The sequence below is a fragment of the Pan paniscus genome, chromosome 3, assembly GCF_029289425.2.
Source record: "Pan paniscus chromosome 3, NHGRI_mPanPan1-v2.0_pri, whole genome shotgun sequence".
NCBI classification, from domain to species: Eukaryota; Metazoa; Chordata; class Mammalia; order Primates; family Hominidae; genus Pan; species Pan paniscus.
In genome coordinates, this window is record NC_073252.2 from 138,286,695 (window position 1) to 138,308,263 (window position 21,569).

Genomic DNA, 21,569 nt, shown 5'->3' on the forward strand with positions numbered 1-21,569 from the left:
AAGGTTAGTGAACTCCAGGCCATACTGGTTATATCTAATACTTAAATAAATATTTTACCATCGTATATTGAAATTTCCTCATCCATGTCATCTTTCTTTGCTTTTGATAAGACCCATCTGTAAATAAAGTTGAACATACATATATGTCATTAACAATAAAATCAGCAATTTATAGATATAAGGCATACAGAAACACAATAAAAGATCACCCAATACAGTCACTTTTCATTCAACAATAAATTCATACTTAGATGCTAAATAAGGATGCCTACACATAATCCTGAAGGGCTAGAGTTAAACCGAATTTGGAATCTATAATTTACTAGCTGTATGATCACAGGTAAGGTACAAGAAACCTCGGTTTCTCCACCTGTAAAATGGGGATTAAATATGGTAATTATCTACTTTTTTAAAGGACATCTGACACATAATAATCATTTTAATATTAACTTTTGTTTTTTCCATTATTTAGAGTAGAGCAGTACTCATATTTGTCATCTGAACTTAAGAGTGTTAATCTGTCCTAGAGAATAAAGAAATGTTATAAATTTCATCTTTGCATTCGGAATTAGTATATTTTCTTTGAATAAATAACTATTCAAATTAAACATTCTATCAATTACAAAAATATACTAAGTACTGATTTACATTGTCAATTAAACTACTTTAAAATTTTTTACAGATCTGTAGTAGAGATAATTTTCATAGGCCAAAACCTAATAACTTCAAAAAAGCTAATAAATCAAAGAAAACATTCTCTTGAATGAATACTCACCCAGCCAACCTTCCACTATCAAAAGTTTCTGCAAAATATACTTCTCCTATAGGTTGAGGTGTCTTATATTTAATCTAGAAAAGAAATTTTCCAAGTCTAAAGTTATTCATTTTCACAAATATTTCAATTAAATAATCTTCCTAGTGAAGAACATAGTATGTAATGCACATACAGGTAATACAGATATGAGGTGACAAACTCAAATAGGATACAAAACTTTGTATCCTAGTAATGATAAGGTACAAGAAAATATAACAAATACCATGATGACAAAAATACTATACGTACAAACAGTGGATACACTGACCCCTTCTAACACAGAAGGAACAAAGGGACTCTGACAAGTGACAATATTTATGGATAAAACTCTTTGGGAGCAAAGGAAACAGCATAATGAAAAGCATGTAAGATGTAGAGCTTAGTAAGCACATAGGCTTTTAAAATTAACTCTTAAGTTTTACTGTTACGTACCCTAAAAGATAATAATATAATTTTCCAAGATTAGGAACCCAGAGAGTGAAAAGATTCTATGGAGATAGCATTGCAAAGCAATTATTAACAAAGCATTGTTTCAAGTGCCTTTGAAGTGTTAGCTGTTAGGGTGGCAATAATGATGATGGTGGCAGTGGTATTGCTGATGATATAGTGGCTCCTTTAATTCTTATAATATTTCTATGGGGGAAGTATCATTAGTAACCACTTTATATATGAGGAAACTGGGACAGACAAAGTAACTTGCTTACTGCTGTCCAGTTAGATAATTGTAGAACTTGCATATAAAGCCAAGACTGTCTGGCTCCAAAGCTCATACATTTTTACTACATGATACAGAATTTACCAACAAAATAATTTAAAAGAGTAAAGACTGATAAACTATCAAAAGATAATTTAAACTGAGGATGAATAAATAAAAATTTGCCTAAAGTAATAGGTTAGTCTGGATCCTCTCAGAATCAGCCTGTGATTGTATCTGTATGATTAGTGAGATTAGATTGTATCTGTATGATTAGTGAGATTTCTTCCAGTAGGCTTTAGGGAAAAGGGTGCAGAAATACTTTTTCTATTTTCATTGTCCCTATCCTACCCTGAGAGCAAAACACTTCCTGTCTAAGGGAGGGAAATCAGTAATTACACAAAATTCCACGTAATTACTGACAGGGTCAAGATTCAGCTACCAAAACTGCCAATCTTCTATGAAGTTTACTGAATTACAACTTTACTCTTCTCTATATTTTTATAGATTGACAAAATGGGCAGTGGTGTCACAAGAGGCTTCCTTCTGATAGGCCACCCCTAAAATCAGTTTATTTTGCCCTTTATTTATACTTCACCCTATGTAGATTACTCATGCTATAAAATTAGAAGCATCAAAAATCATTCTTTCCCACTTCCTATCATATTCTCAAAGTATCACCAAATAAGTCGAGTGGTAGTTACCTGTCAATTTCTTTGAAGTATTAATATTAACCTTCAAAGACCCTGTAGTAACGTATCCAAGTCAGTAATTATTAGTACTCGGAGTACTTACTTTCTGCAGATTATAGAAATAGGCTTTAAAAAAAATTGTCCTTACAGAGCTTCAATTTAACAGGGGAAACATACTGTTCACCTTAAACAATGAAACAACACATTTGCAAATGAAAAATACTTAATAAGAGGAAATGAAGTAAAGAAATCTGTAACAACTACATATTATTCCCTTCGGCCCTTCAAACAGTAGCTGGCAGAATACAATTAATGCTTTCTCACCATCAAAAATATTTCTGATTATCACAAGGTTAGATATGAATATCCTCAATGTAAAAGCTCTTATGTATCATCAAGGTATACAAAAATCCCTGCAATTTCTCAGACTCCTGTTAATCACTACTTCAAAATATACGTTTTAACAATGCTGAGAGAAACACGAGTCAGGTTTACTAAATGCCCACCCCTCACCCTCACTTCCTTTTCTAATTCATCCTCCTCCTTAGCATTTTCTTTTCTCAGAGAAATAAAGACAAATACTTTACTTCTCAAGGAACTGCAAATTATATAGCCTTTTATTTGAAAAGATCTAGCAATGTCAAAAGTATGAATAAAAACCTTACTATTAGCTTAGTTCTCTTTAATCTGTGACAAACTCCTGTTTTGATAGTAAAAACTTCCCCCATATTTATTTGTTTAAGAAACTGTGCTAGATGCCATGAACAAATTTCTGAATTACATGGGCACTCTAAAAAATAAAGTAATAAGATACTTAGGAAAAAAATCAATGTTTTTCTATCTATCTCTAAAATGAAGATTATTTGAACTGAAATGAATCATCAGAGGTCAATCACTTCATTGTACTATGTAAAGGAATAATTTATAACCCATTTCTCAATAACCATACCTCTGAGGAAAGTTCACTTTCATTAACATCAATTTCTTCTGAATTTTCTTCAAAGTCTTCCATCTCAACATCATCATCCATAAATTCTGCATTAATTGAGATGAACAGAAGACCCAAACATAGCCAAAAGGCTTGGAAACGCATATTGATTATCTGTGAAATTAAAAGTAATTAGTGAAAATAAAACAAAGTTGTGAAAATAAGTGTTAAGTATATGTAGAAATAAATAATTTCTCCATAATAGCTCCTTTATTCTAGGATGGCTTTTAAAACAAATCACTGACAAAATTATTTAAATTGTGCTTTGAGCAAGTGAAAATACAAACTTCAAATCTTGTAGGAAACAGATTCTATAGCTGCAGGCCTTCATCCAAAAACAAAGAGCCAATGGCACAAAATCTAAAGATAGCGGGGAGGAGCCAAGATGGCCGAAAAGGAACAGCTCCCGTCTACAGCTCCCAGCGTGAGCGACGCAGAAGACGGTGATTTCTGCATTTCCATCTGAGGTACCGGGTTCATCTCACTAGGGAGTGCCAGACAGTGGGCGCAGGTCAGTGGGTGCGCGCACCGTGCGCGAGCCGAAGCAGGGCGAGGCATTGCCTCACTCGAGAAGCGCAAGGGGTCAGGGAGTTCCCTTTCCAAGTCAAAGAAAGGGGTGACGGACGGCACCTGGAAAATCGGGTCACTCCCACCGGAATACTGTGCTTTTCCAACAGGCTTAAAAAATGGCGCACCATGAGATTATATCCCGCACCTGGCTTGGAGGGTCCTACGCCCATGGAGTCTCACTGATTCCTAGCACAGCAGTCTGAGATCAAACTGCAAGGCGGCAGCGAGGCTGGGGGAGGGGCGCCCGCCATTGCCCAGGCTTGATTAGGTAAACAAGGCAGCCGGGAAGCTCGAACTGGGCGGAGCCCACCACAGCTCAAGGAGGCCTGCCTGCCTCTGTAGGCTCCACCTCTGGCGGCAGGGCACAGACAAACAAAAAGATAGCAGTAACCTCTACAGACTTAAATGTCCCTGTCTGACAGCTTTGAAGAGAGCAGTGGTTCTCCCAGCACGCAGCTGGAGATCTGAGAACAGGCAGACTGCCTCCTCAAGTGGGTCCCTGACCCCTGAGCAGCCTAACTGGGAGGCACCCCCCAGCAGGGGCACACTGACACCTCACACGGCAGGGTATTCCAACAGACCTGCAGTTGAGGGTCCTGTCTGTTAGAAGGAAAACTAACAAACAGAAAGGACATCCACGCCAAAAACCCATCTGTACATCACCATCATCAAAGACCAAAAGTAGATAAAACCACAAAGATGGGGAAAAAACAGAACAGAAAAACTGGAAACTCTAAAAAGCACAGCGCCTCTCCTCCTCCAAAGGAACGCAGTTCCTCACCAGCAACTGAACAAAGCTGGATGGAGAATGACTTTGACGAGCTGAGAGAAGAAGGCTTCAGATGATCAAATTACTCTGAGCTATGGGAGGACATTCAAACCAAAGGCAAAAAAGTTGAAAACTTTGAAAAAAATTTAGAAGAATGTATAACTAGAATAACCAATAAAGAGAAGTGCTTAAAGGAGCTGATGGAGCTGAAGGCCAAGGCTCGAGAACTATGTGAAGAATGCAGAAGCCTCAGGAGCCAATGCGATCAACTGGAAGAAAGGTATCAGCGATGGAAGATGAAATGAATGAAATGAAGCGAGAAGGGAAGTTTAGAGAAAAAAGAATAAAAAGAAATGGGCAAAGCCTCCAAGAAATATGGGACTATGTGAAAAGACGAAATCTACGTCTGATTGGTGTACCTGAAAGTGATGGGGAGAATGGAACCAAGTTGGAAAACACTCTGCAGGATATTATCCAGGAGAACTTCCCCAATCTAGCAAGGCAGGCCAACGTTCAGATTCAGGAAATACAGAGAATGCCACAAAGATACTCCTCGAGAAGAGCAACTCCAAGACACATAATTGTCAGATTCACCAAAGTTGAAATGAAGGAAAAAATGTTAAGGGCAGCCTGAGAGAAAGGTCTGGTTACCCTCAAAGGGAAGCCCATCAGACTAACAGCGGATCTCTCGGCAGAAACCCTACAAGCCAGAAGAGAGTGGGGGCCAATATTCAACATTCTTAAAGACAAGAATTTTCAACCCAGAATTTCATATCCAGCCAAACTAAGCTTCATAAGCGAAGGAGAAATAAAATACTTTACAGACAAGCAAATGCTGAGAGATTTTGTCACCACCAGGCCTGCCCTACAAGAGCTCCTGAAGGAAGCGCTAAACATGGAAAGGAACAACCGGTACCAGCCGCTGCAAAATCATGCCAAAATGTAAAGACCATCAAGACTAGGAAGAAACTGCATCAACTAATGAGCAAAATAACCAGCTAACATCATAATGACAGGATCAAATTCACACATAACAATATTAACTTTAAATGTAAATGGACTAAATGCTCCAATTAAAAGACACAGACTGGCAAATTGGATAAAGAGTCAAGACCCATCAGTGTGCTGTATTCAGGAAACACATCTCACGTGCAGAGACACACATAGGCCCAAAATAAAAGGATGGAGGAAGATCTACCAAGCAAATGAAAAACAAAAAAAGGCAGGGGTTGCAATCCTAGTCTCTGATAAAACAGACTTTAAACCAACAAAGATCAAAAGAGACAAAGAAGGCCATTACATAATGGTAAAGGGATCAATTCAACAAGAAGAGCTAACTATCCTAAATATATATGCACCCAATACAGGAGCACCAAGATTCATAAAGCAAGTCCTGAGTGACCTACAAAGAGACTTAGACTCCCACACATTAATAATGGGAGACTTTAACACCCCACTGTCAACATTAGACAGATCAACAAGACAGAAAGTCAACAAGGATACCCAGGAATTGAACTCAGCTCTGCACCAAGTGGACCTAATAGACATCTACAGAACTCTCCACCACAAATCAACAGAATATACATTTTTTTCAGCACCACACCACACCTATTCCAAAATTGACCACATACTTGGAAGTAAAGCTCTCCTCAGCAAATGTAAAAGAACAGAAATTATAACAAACTATCTCTCAGACCACAGTGCAATCAAACTAGAACTCAGGATTAAGAATCTCACTCAAAACCGCTCAACTACATGGAAACTGAACAACCTGCTCCTGAATGACTACTGGGTACATACGAAATGAAGGCAGAAATAAAGATGTTCTTTGAAACCAATGAGAACAAAGACACAACATACGAGAATCTCTGGGACGCATTCAAAGCAGTGTGTAGAGGGAAATTTATAGCACTAAATGCCCACAAGAGAAAGCAGGAAAGATCCAAAATTGACACCCTAACATCACAATTAAAAGAACTAGAAAAGCAAGAGCAAACACATTCAAAAGCTAGGAGAAGGCAAGAAATAACTAAAATCAGAGCAGAACTGAAGGAAATAGAGACACAAAAAACCCTTCAAAAAATTAATGAATCCAGGAGCTGGTTTTTTGAAAGGATCAACAAAATTGACAGACTGCTAGCAAGACTAATAAAGAAAAAAAGAGAGAAGAATCTAATACACACAATAAAAAATGATAAAGGGGATATCACCACCGATCCCACAAATACAAACTACCATCAGAGAATACTACAAACACCTCTACGCAAATAAACTAGAAAATCTAGAAGAAATGGATAAATTCCTCGACACATACACTCTCCCAAGACTAAACCAGGAAGAAGTTGAATCTCTGAATAGAGAAATAACCGGATCTGAAATTGTGGCAATAATCAATAGCTTACCAACCAAAAAGGATCCAGGACCAGATGGATTCACAGCTGAATTCTACGAGAGGTACAAGGAGGAACTGCTACCATTCCTTCTGAAACTATTCCAATCAATAGAAAAAGAGGGAATCCTCCCTAACTCATTTTATGAGGCCAGCATCATTCTGATACCAAAGCCAGGCAGAGACACAACCAAAAAAGAGAATTTTAGACCAATATCCTTGATGAACATTGATGCAAAAAGCCTCAATAAAATACTGGCAAAACGAATCGAGCAGCACATCGAAAAGCTTATCCACCATGATCAAGTGGGCTTCATCCCTGGGATGCAAGGCTGGTTCAATATACGCAAATCAATAAATGTAATCCAGCATATAAATAGAGCCAAAGACAAAAACCACATGATTATCTCAATAGATGCAGAAAAAGCCTTTGACAAAATTCAACAACCCTTCATGCTAAAAACTCTCAATAAATTAGGTATTGATGGGACGTATTTCAAAATAATAAGAGCTATCTATGACAAACCCACAGCCAGTATCATACTGAATGGGCAAAAACTGGAAGCATTCCCTATGAAAACTGGCACAAGACAGGGATGCCCTCTCTCACCACTCCTATTCAACATAGTGTTGGAAGTTCTGGCCAGGGCAATTATGCAGGAGAAGGAAATAAAGGGTATTCAATTAGGAAAAGAGGAAGTCAAATTGTCCCTGTTTGCAGACGACATGATTGTATATCTAGAAAACCCCATCATCTCAGCCCAAAATCTCCTTAAGCTGATAAGCAACTTCAGCAAAGTCTCAGGATACAAAATCAATGTACAAAAATCACAAGCATTCTTATACACCAGCAACAGACAAACAGAGAGCCAAATCATGAGTGAACTCCCATTCACAATTGCTTCAAAGAGAATAAAATACCTAGGAATCCAACTTACAAGGGATGTGAAGGACCTCTTCAAGGAGAACTACAAACCACTGCTCAAGGAAATAAAAGAGGACACAAACAAATGGAAGAACATTCCATGCTCATGGGTAGGAAGAATCAATATCGTGAAAATGGCCATACTGCCCAAGGTAATTTACAGATTCAATGCCATCCCCATCAAGCTACCAATGACTTTCTTCACAGAATTAGAAAAAACTACTTTAAAGTTCATATGGAACCAAAAAAGAGCCCGCATCGCCAAGTCAATCCTAAGCCAAAAGAACAAAGCTGGAGGCATCACACTACCTGACTTCAAACTGTACTACAAGGCTACAGTAACCAAAACAGCATGGTACTGGTACCAAAACAGAGATATAGATCAATGGAACAGAACAGAGCCCTCAGAAATAACGCCGCATATCTACAACTATCTGATCTTTGACAAACCTGAGAAAAACAAGCAATGGGGAAAGGATTCCCTATTTAATAAATGGTGCTGGGAAAACTGGCTAGCCATATGTAGAAAGCTGAAACTGGATCCCTTCCTTACACCTTACACAAAAATTAATTCAAGATGGATTAAAGACTTAAACGTTAGACCTAAAACCATAAAAACCCTAGAAGAAACCTAGGCATTACCATTCAGGACATAGGCATGGGCAAGGACTTCATGTCTAAAACACCAAAAGCAATGGCAACAAAAGACAAAATTGACAAATGGGATTTGATTAAACTAAAGAGCTTCTGCACAGGAAAAGAAACTACCATCAGAGTGAACAGGCAACCTACAAAATGGGAGAAAATTTTCACAACCTACTCATCTGACAAAGGGCTAATATCCAGAATCTACAATGAACTCAAACAAATTTACAAGAAAAAAACAAACAACCCCATCAAAAAGTGGGCGAAGGACATGAACAGACACTTCTCAAAAGAAGACATTTATGCAGCCAAAAAACACATGAAAAAATGCTCATCATCACTGGCCATCAGAGAAATGCAAATCAAAACCACAATGAGATACCATCTCACACCAGTTAGAATGGCAATCATTAAAAAGTCAGGAAACAACAGGTGCTGGAGAGGATGTGGAGAAATAGGAACACTTTTACACTGTTGGTGGGACTGTAAACTAGATCAACCATTGTGGAAGTCAGTGTGGCGATTCCTCAGGGATCTAGAACTGGATATACCATTTGACCCAGCCATCCCATTACTGGGTATATACCCAAAGGACTATAAATCATGCTGCTATAAAGACACATGCACACGTATGTTTATTGCAGCATTATTCACAATAGCAAAGACTTGGAACCAACCCAAATGTCCAACAATGATAGAATGGATTAAGAAAATGTGGCACATATACACCATGGAATACAATGCAGCCATAAAAAATGATGAGTTCATGTCCTTTGTAGGGACATGGATGAAATTGGAAAACATCATTCTCAGTAAACTATCGCAAGAACAAAAAACCAAACACCACATATTCTCACTCATAGGTGGGAATTGAACAATGAGATCACATGGACACAGGAAGGGGAATATCACACTCTGGGGACTGTTGTGGGGTGGGGGAACGGGGGAGGGATAGCATTGGGAGATATACCTAATGCTAGATAACGAGTTAGTGGGTGCATTGCACCAGTATGGCACATGTATACATATGTAACTAACCTGCACAATGTGCACATGTACCCTAAAACTTAAAGTATAATAAAAAAAAAATCTAAAGATAAAGATGATGGCAGTTATCAAACACAAATAATATGTAGACCTCTTTAAAAATATCATGATTCCTAAACGTTCACTGAAATTGTTTTTATTATAATGTTGCTTAAGTGTATATAAACATAAAAATGGAAATTTTATAATTATAAAACCAAAATACATTTATATATAAATGCTGAGAAAAGATACAAAAAATGTTTTATCACGAATTTAATGTGGTAGTGTTTTACTAAAATCAAAGCACATTCAAAAGATCAAACAAATATAGGGCTTATTGTAATCAGGTAGACTGCTATGGAGAAAGTTCTTTTGCATATATAATTCCTATAATTCCACAATTACATAATTACTTATATATTTATGGACAAAGACAAAAATGTTGGGTGCTGTCATTAACTAGGATTTGATCTCTCTAAATCACAAAAGAGGTATAACTGGGATAGGAAGTAAATGTAAAGGGATCAATTTGACACAATGAAATAGGCTTATTTCCTTAATTTCCTAGTTATTGGCACAGAAATTTGTATATCTGCAAATTGCTTATTAATTGTGAACTCTAAAAGCTTCATTATTCTAAAAGTCTAAGGGCCTTCCATGTTACATAGTAAAAGGCACTTTGCTTGACTGGCTATTAATCATTTTTGAGCAAAATAAAAACACATAAAATAATACTAGTAATAATGAACATTAATATAACTTTAGACCCATATCCTCTCTTTCAAATGAATGTACACTTTAGGTTCCAAATAATTAATTTGTTGAAAAAAATACATTCTAAGTGCTTTGTTTGAGCTCTGGTGTACTGGGCTGCCAAGAAAGAGTTAAGAGGAAGCCAAGCAGGTAGTGCTCTATCTGGAACTCTACCCTTAATTCAACCAGAGCACCCCAGTTTTATTTGTATTCTATATTATAGTTTTTCCTGACTTTTCCTTAGAAATAGTTTCCAATGCTTTCGAAAACAGTTCAGAAAACACTTTATCTTGAAAGTTTGTTTCTTCTTTAAAATTCTATGATCTTATTTCACATCAAAGGACTAGCTAATTTAATCTTTGCAGCCCAGGACATGAATAGCGTAGGTACTATTCCCAATCGACAAAACAAAAACAGAGATTTTTAAAGAACTGCAATTGGTTAGAAGGCATTCTGTAGACAATGCAGTTCTATTGTTTTTATTTGTTCTTTTTTTTTTAAAAAAAAATCAGAAATACAGACTTAATACTTTCTGCGTAATGCTGCAGTATCCTATCATTCTTCAGTGCTGCACAAGCTGACAATTGAGAATTAGATCATGAAGTTCACAGTATTGAAATCTGTCTCACAATGGTGCCAACATGTTATGAAGTTCCAAACAAAACTATGAGGTTTGTCACATCTCATTTCTTAGAGAGAGGTATGCTATTGACAAGTCTGTACTGAAACTCTGAGAGGCCAGATGCTGGGGTAATACTACAAGAAAATGAAGTAGTTAATTTATGCATTTAAAATTGTTTTAAATCACGTGGTAAAACATATTCTCATTGTTGTACAACTAATTTCCAAAACTTTCTTCATGCTCTAAAACTAAAACGCTATACACTTTTAACAACTCCCCACTACCCTTCCCTCCAGCCCCTGGAAACCATCTTTCTAATACCTATCTCTATGATTTTGACTACTCTAGGTACTGCATATAAGTGGAATCATACAGTATTGGTCTTTCTGTAACTGGCTTATTTTACTTAGCATAATGCCCTCAAGCTTCATCCATGTTGTAGCATGTATCAAATTTCCTTCCTTTTTAAAGCTGGACAGTATTCCATTGTGTGTATACACCACATTTTGTTTATACATTCATCTGTCAGTGGACACTTGGGTTGCTTCCACCTGTTGGCTGTTGTGAATAATCCTACAATGAATATGGGTATACAAATAACTCTTTGAGACCTTGTTTTCAATTCTTTTGAGTATATACCCATAAGTTGAATTGCTTGGTCATACGATAATTCTATTTTTTTTTGAATCCTCATACTGTTTTCCACAGTGGCTTTACCATTTTACATTCCCACCAACAAGGCACAAGGGTCCCAATTTCTACATATCCTTGCCAACATTTGTTCAAAATTATGTTTTTTTTAATAGCAGTCATTGTAATAGGTCCTAATATGGCGTAGTATCATATTGTGGTTTGATATGCATTTCCCTGATGATTAGTGATACTGAGTATCTTTTCATGTGCTTGTTGGCTATTTATACATCTTCAAGGGAAACATGTCTATTCAAGTCCTTTGCCTATTTAAAAAATCAGGTTTTGTTTTTGTTTTGAGTTGTAGGAATTCCTACAAATTCTGGATACCGACCCCTTATCAAATATATGATTGGCAAATATTTTCTCCCATTGCATAGGTTTTTCATTTTGTTGTGTTCTTCGATGCACAGAACTTTTTAATTTTGAGTTTTCCAATTTATATATACTTTCTTTTGTTGTCTGTGCTTTTGGTGTCATATAAAAATTACTGGCAAATTCAATGTCATGAAGCTTTCCATGTTTTAACAGTTTTATAGTTTTCTTATGTTTAAGTCTTCAATCCATTTCGAGTTAATTTTTGTCTATGATTTAAGGTAAGGTTACAACCTCATTCTTTTGCATGTGGATAGCCAGTTTCCCCAATATCATCTCATGAGAAGACTGTCCTTTCTCACAAAATGGTCTTGGCACTTTTATAAAAAAAAAATTTGAACATATATGTGGGAATTTATTACTAGGCTCTTTATTGTGTCCCATTGATATATATGTCTGTCTTTATGCCAGTCTCACACTGATTTGATTACTATAGCTTTGTAATTTTTGAAACAGAGATATGAGATTTCCAAACTTATTCTTTCCCAAGATTGTTCTGGCTATTTGGGGTCCCTTGAGATTCTATATGAATTTTACTATTCTTGCAAAAAGTGCTATTAGGATTATGGTAGGGATTGCACTGAATCTGTAGATTACTTTGGGTTGTGTTTCCATCTTATTAAGTCTTCCAATCCCAATGAACACAATGTCTTTCCATTGATTAATATTTGTTTCTTAATTTCTTTCAGCAGCATTTCATAATTTTTCATGTACAAGTATTTTACTTCCTTGATTTATTCCTAAGTATTTTATTCTTTTTTATGTTGTTATAAATGGAATTGTTTTCTTAATTTCCTGTTCATTGTTAGTATACAGAAGTGCAACTAATTTTTGTGTGCTAGTTTTTTTACCCTGCAACTTTAGTGAATTCATTTGTTTGTTTTTTGAGATAGGATCTCACTCTGTTACCCAGGCTGGAGTGCAGTGGCACCATCATGGCCCACTGCAGCCTTGAACTCCTGGACTCAGGTGATCCTCCACTTCAGCCTCTCGAGTAGCTGGGACTACAGGCAAGCATCACCATGCCCAGCTAATGTTCTGTATTTTTCTGTAGAGATGGTTTTTGCCATGTTGCGCAGGCTGGTCTTAAACTCCTAGACTCAACTGATCTGGCTACCTTGGCCTCCAAAATTGCTGGGACTACAGGCATGAGCCACCATGCCTGGCCTTCATTTATTATTTCTAACAGATTTTTGTATTGTGTTCGTGAAATCTTTAGGGTTTTGTACATACATATAAGATCATGTTATCCACTGAGATAATTTTACTTCTTCCTTTTCAATTTGAATGTCTTTTTTCTTTCTTTTTCTTCCCTAATTTCTCTGGCTCGGGAGAAGTGGAAAAAGCAGGCATCCTTGTCTTATTCTAGATCTTAAAGGAAAAGCTTTCAGTCTTTCACCAATTAGTCTGATGTTAACTGTGGGCTTTTCATATATGGCCTTTACTATGTTGAGGTGGTTTCCTTCTATTCCTAGTGTACTGAGTGTTTTTTATTATGAAAGAGTGTTGAATCATGTCAAATGCTTTTTCTGCATGAATAAAGATGATCACGTGTTCTCCCCTCCCTACATTGTAAATGTGGCATGGTACACTGATTTTCTTATGTTGAATCATCCTTGAATTTTAGGAATAAATCCAACATGGTCATAGTATATAACTCTTTTAATATGCAGCTGAATTTTGTTGTCAAGTATTTTGTTAAGAATTTCTGCATCAATAATCATCTGCAATATTGCTCTGTAGTTTTCTTGTAGTGTCTTTGGCTTTGATAACAGGGTTATGCTGGCTTCATAGAATGAATCTGGAAGTGTTTACTCCTCTTCAATATTTTGGAAGAATTTGAGGAGGACTGGTGTTAATTCTTTCAATGTTTGGTAGAACTCACCAGTGAAGCCACCTAGTCCTGGGCTTTTATCTGCTGGGAAGTTTTTGTTTACTGATTCAATCTCCTTACCAGTTATAGGTCTGTTCAGATTTTCTACTTCTTCATGATTAATCTTGATAGGGTGTGTGTTTCTAAGAATGTATCCATTTAATCTAGGTTATCCAATTTGTTGCCATACAATCCTTCAGCGTATTCTCTTATAATCCCTCTTATTTCTGTAGAATCAGATGTAATGTCCTTTCATTACCAATTTTAGTTATTTGAGTCTTCTCTCATTTTTCTTAATCTAACTAAAGGTTTGTTAATTTTTTTGTTGACCTTTTCGAAGAATTAACTCTTGATTTCACTTGTTTTCTCTCTTGTTTTTCTATTTTCTATTTTGTTTCTCTCTGCTCTAATCTTTATTATTTCCCTCTTTCTTCTAACTTTTGGGTTTCGTTTGCTCTTTTTCTAGTTCCTCAAGGTGTAAGTTAGGTTGTTAACTTGAGATCTTTTGTTTTTCATGTAAGTGTTTAAAGCTATAAATTTCCCTTTTAACACTGCTTTCACTGTATCCCATAAGTTTTGGTATCTTTTGTTCTCCTTTTCATTTGTCTCAAGATGTTTTTCTAACTTTTCTTGAGACTTATTTGGCTCATTGTTCAAGAGTGTGCTGTTTAATTTCCACATATTTGTGAATTTTTCTTGTTTTCCTTCTACTATTGATTTCTAGTTTCTTTCCTTTGTGTTCAGAAAACTTACTTTGTATGATTTTAATCTTTTAAAATTCATTAAGACTTGTTTTGTGGTCTAATATGGTCTATCCTGGAGAATGTTCTATGTGCAGTTAAGAAAAATGTGTGTTCTGCTATTGTTGGGTACAGTGTTGTCCATATGTTTATTATGTTTAGTTGGCTTGTGGTGTTATCTATTTCTTTATTGATCTGTATGGTTGTTTTAAGTTATATAATTTTAGTACAGCAAGAATTTGTTTATATGGTATAGGGTAGAACATTTAGTGCTAATGTCACCCTCTTCCCTCCTTATAAATTAAAAGGTAGCATGCCCAGGGTTCCAAGCTTCTTATGTATTCCTCACTCCATGAGGCTTGCTGAGATCACTAAATATCAGTTGTGCCTTCATAAGAAGGGAGGCACTGAAGAACTGCATCCTTCTGCACCAACATGTATCTTTGATCTCATGTATGTTCTCTGCACTGCTTCTGTGGTAGTTCAATAACAAATTGAAGCACAAGTAACTTTATCCATGAATGAGATACCATTCTTCCCAATCTTTGAAATCTAGATCAAGTAGTCTGGTCTACTTTAAATAATTACACCAATATCTCCTAAAAACCCTACTGGTTCTCCACTACCACCCCCAAATTACAAATTATGAAGTGCAGCTCATGTACTGGTATTGAAGTAATGCTCACTGTCACATCAAAGGTAAGTAAGGCACACAAAGAAAAGACAATCACAGGATATGCAATATGTGTTGTAAAGTGTGGGAGAAGTTGCTGGCTGATCACAAGGGTAATTTCCTTGGCACTAGATGTGACAATTACCTGGTTCCAGCCAACAGAATGTAAATAGAAGACCTGTTTGCCATTGTCAGCCCTTGCCCATAAAAACTTCCTATAATTATGAATTATAATTCTTTATGATTTTTCCCCTTCTGGTTTGATGCAAGCAATTTTGAAGGTCATGGTTGAAAATGGCAAAATTCCAAGGTAGAAAGTTGCAGAATCCCTGAGTCATTACTTTGAAGAGAGTCATTTTATTAGTCAGAGTTCATCAGAGAAGCAGAATCAATAGTGTGTGTGTGTGTGTGTGTGTGTGTGTGTGTGTGTGTGTACATACAGGCATACCTCATTTTACTGCACGTTGATTTATTGCATTTTTCACAAATTGAAGGTTTCTGGCAACACTACATTGAACAAGTCTACAGCTGCCACTTTTCCAACACTATAGTCACTTTATGTTTCTGTGACACATTTTTGTAATTCCTTTTTTTTTTTTTTTTTTTTTTTGAGATGGAGTCTTGCTCTGTCACCCAGGCTGGAGTGCAGTGGCACAATCTCAGCTCACTGCAACCTCTGCCTCCTTGGTTCAAGCGATTCTCCTGTCTCAGCCTCCCGAGTAGCTGGGATTACAGGCGCGCGCCACTATGCCCGGCTAATTTTTGTATTTTTAGTAGAGACGGGGTTTCACCATATTGGTCAGGCTGGTCTCCAACTCCTAACCTCAGGTGATCCGCCCGCCTCGGCCTCCCAAAGTGCTGGGATTACAAGCGTGAGCCACCGCGCCGGGCCTTCTTTCACTCTCAACACATCTATTTAACACACTTTTTGTACATGCTATTTCTTATAACTGTGATGCCTTTCTGCTGTTATTCAGTTTTAATGGCTGACTGAGGATCAGACCAACACTGGTATATTCCAGAAGTGGTGTTTGACAATCACCTATTACTTAAAGTTTTAGTTGTCATGTGGCTTCAGGAATGCAATGTAGAATGATATAATAAAAAGTACACCGAACATGGCACCATCGCACCAAGTTTCTAGTTTTATTATTAAGAAGACAAGTGATAAAAACTGCTCTGGGCCTGTTTTCTCATTTGTGACGTGAACTAGACAATCCAAAGATTCTTTAAAGTTCATAATTCTAGTTTTCTATTTAAAAACACCAATATTTATTAGGTACTTAAAAAGTACTACAGCTAACTTACAACACTTCAATTTCTAGACAGATGTATCAACATACTTACATCATTTACACACAACAATTAACCTTATCAACTAGCTAAGACAGAGAGTACAGAATATCTTGTTCTGAGGATTTGGAGATGAGATCTAAATGTTACGGGAAGATCAAACCAATAAGACGTGAAAGCAAAACTCCAAACTGAAAACAGGTCAAACTTACAATGACCCAAAGGAGGGCTACCTCGAGTGATGTCGACATTTGTAAAGCAAGCAAAATCATCAGATGAGATCGGGATTTTGCCTGCTTTTAAGCAACAAAAAGTTTATACGTTAATGAACTCTTTTCTAATTTGAGACTTCTTCCCGTGGCCACGTTATTTACCTTTTCTCTCCCAGTCCTGAGCTTTGGTTGCCATTTGCTTTTAACTCCCAAGCAAACACCTCCTCTTTGTTGCTTGGGCAGATGCTATAAATAAAATCAGCGAAAGTGTCTGATTGATGGTAAACAGGCCTGGGGCGATAATGAGTCTAGTAATTAGGGCCTCTCTGGATTCAACCCAACCCTTTCGCCCGCCCCCCGGCGGCGCACACTGGGCTCTGCGCGGGTATCGAGGGAGCGGCCAACAGTCCCTGGCCCCACCGCCGTGAAGTGGGGTCCCTTCGCTTCCACATAAGTGGAGACTGAGACAGCCGAGCCTATTTTGATCTCGTTTGGGTTTCTGTAAGGAGCAGTCAGCAGAGTGAGCAGCGCCCAGACGCGCCCCGGGCCCCCTCTACAACCCTTGGGAGAGCGCCCCGGGGCTCAAGCGTGGAACGGCGCTGCAATGGCAACTGCTGGAATAACGGCCTCGGCTCCCGGTGGCTCCTCAAGCCCGCAGGGGAGGCCGGCCGGGCTAGGCACCTAGCTGTCCCCGTGCTCGTCCGCCCCAGCCCGGGCGCAGCAGGTGGATGCGGCGGTGCTGGAGACACAAAGGGTCCCAGGTGGCACCACCTCCTGCGTCCACCCACGGGGCCGCCAGAGCCCAGTCAAGACCCTAGCTCGCTGCAGCCCCATCGCCAGACTCAACATCTACCCTCACTTGGCCCCGACCGGTTCAGCCCTCTGGCGGCAAAGTAACGGGGTGCCTGGGGGAAGCAGCAACGACTCCGCTTCCTCACCCCAATCTGCGCGCAAAGGGCAGCGGGACAGCGGGAACGCGGCCTGCTGCTCACGCACCTCTCTTGCGGCCTGTTTTCGGCAGTGACAGCTCAGATGTCCAAGTCGTTGCCACTTGGTCCCCGCGTCTCTTCAGACCAGTCCCGCCGGCGGCCGCGCAGCAGCGACTACTAACAGCGCATGCGCGTGCGGTGGCGGGCGGGAGGCAGTGGATGCCCGAGGTGTGCGCTGCGCGCTCCTGCTCCGAGGGGCTCAACCGCCTCCAGAGGGAGCCGCACATGGAGCCTGTGCCGCCGCTGGCCGGTTGTGGCGTGGACCCCGCTCCCGGGTTAGCCCAGGAGGAATTCCCCCTGCAAGTCCGAAGACTTTTCCTCTTCTGAGCTCCCGCCCTCTCTGCAGACCGTGCTACCTCCTGTTGCGCAATGATTGGGTCCTGAATTTTATGTAAATCATATTTATGAACAACGTCCAGTAATAAGTGCAGCAAGATTAGGGCTCTAGGCTTTCTCCAGAGTTCTAGATGTTAACAGATCTGCGGTCATGGTGATTAATAAGGAGCTTTCCTGTCTGGTGTGTGTATATGACAAATACAGATACGTTAAGTGTTAATAAATACATTGTATATAAAACAATATGTTCTTTTTCTCTCGAACAACACTATTAATAAGAGCTGCTAACATTTATTGTGTTGATTGTGCTCTAAGGGGCTTACCTTCATTGCTTAACCTTCGTGGCAACCCAGGTGATGAAACTGATGGCAACTTGCTCGAAGTTACACAACACATAAACAGTGGAAACAGGATGTAAATCAGGCCTGTCTCTCTCAGAGCCTGTAGTTTCAAACACATTGAAATAAAACTTAGCATAAACGTAGTTTATGCTATGATTATGCAATCACAAGCTGCTTTGCCTTTTATATATTGGATCAATATTAATTTTACTACTTAATATTTTATAGTAAATCTTGACTTTGAATTTGGTATAACAATTTAATTTTATTGGAAGATTAATTAACGACATTTAATTGACTTGTGAGTCTAACACCCTTGTTGAAGAGTTTCAGTCTTAAGGGTTTGGTGGCATTCCGTGCACAATGTATCATTATTGGCTAGGGGTCAAGATCACTGAGTTTTTTCACATTGCTTCACTAATTAAGACCAGCATTTCTAAACTTTTGACTTTGTCACCTCTGGGAGAGTGTTTGGATAGTGTTAAAATTTACTGGTTAAAAAGACATTTTGTTTGAGATACTTTGTAACAATATTATCCCCTTTATTTCTTTCTTCCATCCTTCTGACTTCTATTATTCAACATACTTCTGTGGCCCATAACAAATACACTTGAACTGCTAGAGAGGGATTTTTTAAAGGATCCATTCAAAGTTTGCAGTGAGGAAGCTGAAAACTAAAAATGTAAGAATAGTGAATTTTTGCAAGATTTAGTAGTATCTTCTTGGTCACATAGTACTCAAAACCTTGAGAACATTTTTTTTACTCTTTGGCTGCTACATTCACTGCCTCTGTAAATTAAACTCTAACTCCATAAAATCATCTAAAAGAGGTCCTCACCCCCTTCAGTCCCTGTGCCATTTCTCTAGTTTAGATTCTCACTACTTTAGAAACTGTTGTTCAGAGTTACCTAACTAGTTGCCCCCCTTCAGAGCCTCCCACCTACACTTCGTAGTTTAATCCTCAGCTCATTCAATAGTTTCCAATGACCCTTCATTACCCACAGCATGAAATCTAATCTCTAACCTTGAAATTTAAGGCCTTAACATATCTCCAAAATTATTTGCCACTTATTGAAAGGATGATTGAATATGATATTTATAATTTGTTTAATAGGCACTTTTCATCAGAATAATACAGTGTGATAATGTCAGAGGAGAAAAAATAATCTGAAAATATGACCGGGGTATGGCTTTTGAGAGTGATGTAGTGTTTAATAATACAAGTGGAGGAGTCCCAGAAGGTAATGCTGAATGGTAGAGTCGTGAAGTGTTCTGACACATCAAAGTTGAAGAGAGATTTGGGAAGAGACCAAGGCAATGTAATCAAGATGGGAGGGACTAGAGTAATCAGAAATCTAGAAAAACATAAAAAGCAGGAAAGGTGACATGGCATGGTGGCTCATGCATGTAATCCCAGCTCTTTGAGAGGCTGAGGCAGGTAGATCGCTTGAGCCGAGCTGCCTGAGACCAGCCTGGGCAACATGATGAAACCCCATCTCTACAAAAAAATTAACTGGGCATGGTGGTGCATGCCTGTAGTCCTAGCTACCTGGGAAGCTGAGATGGGAGGAAGCTGAGGTGGGATGATCCCAGGAGGCAGAGGTTGCAGTGAGCCCAGATAGTGCCACTGCACTCCAGCTTGGATGGCAGAGTGAGACATTGTGTCAAAAAAAAAAAAAAAAAAAAAAAGCAGAAAGGTTCACGCTGCTTGATGGAACAGAGTGATGTCCTGTTGGAAGCCTGTTTTGTAATTAAAATCAGAGCTGTGTTTTATTAATGGTCTACTATGTGCAAGTTGCTATATGCAATTGACCCACAGGTATCATCCTTATTTTACTTATGAGGAAATAGACCCAGATCAGTTACATAACTTATTCACACAGATCTTAAGATGCAGAGTGAGGATTCAAACCTGTACTCTTTCCACAACACCTTGCCACTTGAAAAATGCAGAATATAGGAAATGCCTTGATTATCAGGATTAAAGAGCTATGCAGAATGAAGTTTTAACTCAAATACAATGAGTGGACTCAGAACCTAGATAATTCAAATAATACTTTAAAAATGTTTGTATATTTTCATATGTTTAGGAATGTGCTTTTTAATGGTGCAGAAAATAGAGAAAAGGAAACAAGTATTCCACAAGTATTTCCAGTGGGTTGACTTTTATTTTCAAGATGTGTAATTATGTCTATGGCAGAAAATGATCTTTTCTTTATTATACTTATTTTCTGAGGTTTTTTTCCTTATTACTTTAACAAAAATATCAAACAATAGTAAATAATAGTAATGACAATAGTCATCATTGTTTTTCCCAGAATTCGTCTGGTTAAACTATATAGTTGGCAGAATGAGCCCATGCTGAGTTTTTATCTAGTGTCTCAAGATAACCCCCCTCAGAAACACTACCCGACTTTAGGATTTATAGAATGATATACAGCTATAGTTATCAAAGAGTTATCAAAGAGTATTACTATCAAGGCAGACAAATCAATGGAACAGAATAGATTCTATATAGACTTACATGTGTATGTATTATGGCCTGGACATGGTTGGTTTGTCCCAACCAAAACTCATGTTGAAATTTGGTCCCCAGTGTGGCAGTGCTGGAAAGTGGGGCCTAATGGGAGGTATTTGGGTCATGAAGGTCCTGTCCTCGTAGGTGGCTTGATGCCATTGCAGTAGTGAGTGAGTTCTTGCTCTGACAAGACTGGATTCGTTCCCATGAGAATGGGTTGTTATAAAGCTGGGTGCCCCTCAGGTTTTCCCTCTTTGCATGCGTCTGCTTCCCCTTTGACCTTCTCTGCCATCTTTTGGCCTAGCACAAAAGCCTCACCACAAGCCAGAGCCATGTCCTTGAACTTCCCAGCTAGCCAAACTGTGAGTTAAATAAATCTCTTTTCTTTATAAATTACCCATTCCCAGGTGTTCTGTTATAGCAACACAAAACAGAATAAGACAGTGTGGGGAACTGGTTTTCAACATAGGTACACATGCAGTTGGTAGAGAAAGCCTAGTCTTTTCAACAAATTGTGGTGGTACAATTGAATATTCACATGTAATAAGTACATTTTTCAATCCATACCACACAGCATATATAAAAAAAGAGACTGGCAGCATTTTGCCCCGTCTTAGATATTTGTGGAACTTTGAACTT

General features: G+C 38.3%; 1 protein-coding gene across 3 annotated transcripts in view; it reads right to left on the minus strand.

Annotated features, from left to right (window-relative positions):
- The window catches only part of CLGN (calmegin), a 39,023-nt gene extending 20,845 nt beyond the window's left edge, over nucleotides 1-18,178 (minus strand). Inside the window, exons 1-5 of one of the 3 annotated variants that reach the window (XM_055111850.2) lie at nucleotides 17,743-17,887; nucleotides 16,909-16,992; nucleotides 3,150-3,302; nucleotides 776-849; nucleotides 59-117 (exon numbers count right to left, since the gene is read on the minus strand). In XM_055111850.2, the coding sequence (XP_054967825.1) occupies nucleotides 59-117; nucleotides 776-849; nucleotides 3,150-3,293 (277 nt within the window). In that variant the 5' untranslated portion in view covers nucleotides 3,294-3,302; nucleotides 16,909-16,992; nucleotides 17,743-17,887. Of the gene's footprint in view, nucleotides 1-58; nucleotides 118-775; nucleotides 850-3,149; nucleotides 3,303-16,908; nucleotides 17,703-17,742 lie in introns of those variants that run through there. The other 2 variants (XM_003820680.5, XM_055111851.2) reach the window with 2 other exon arrangements.
- Nucleotides 18,179-21,569: the final 3,391 nt, after the last annotated feature.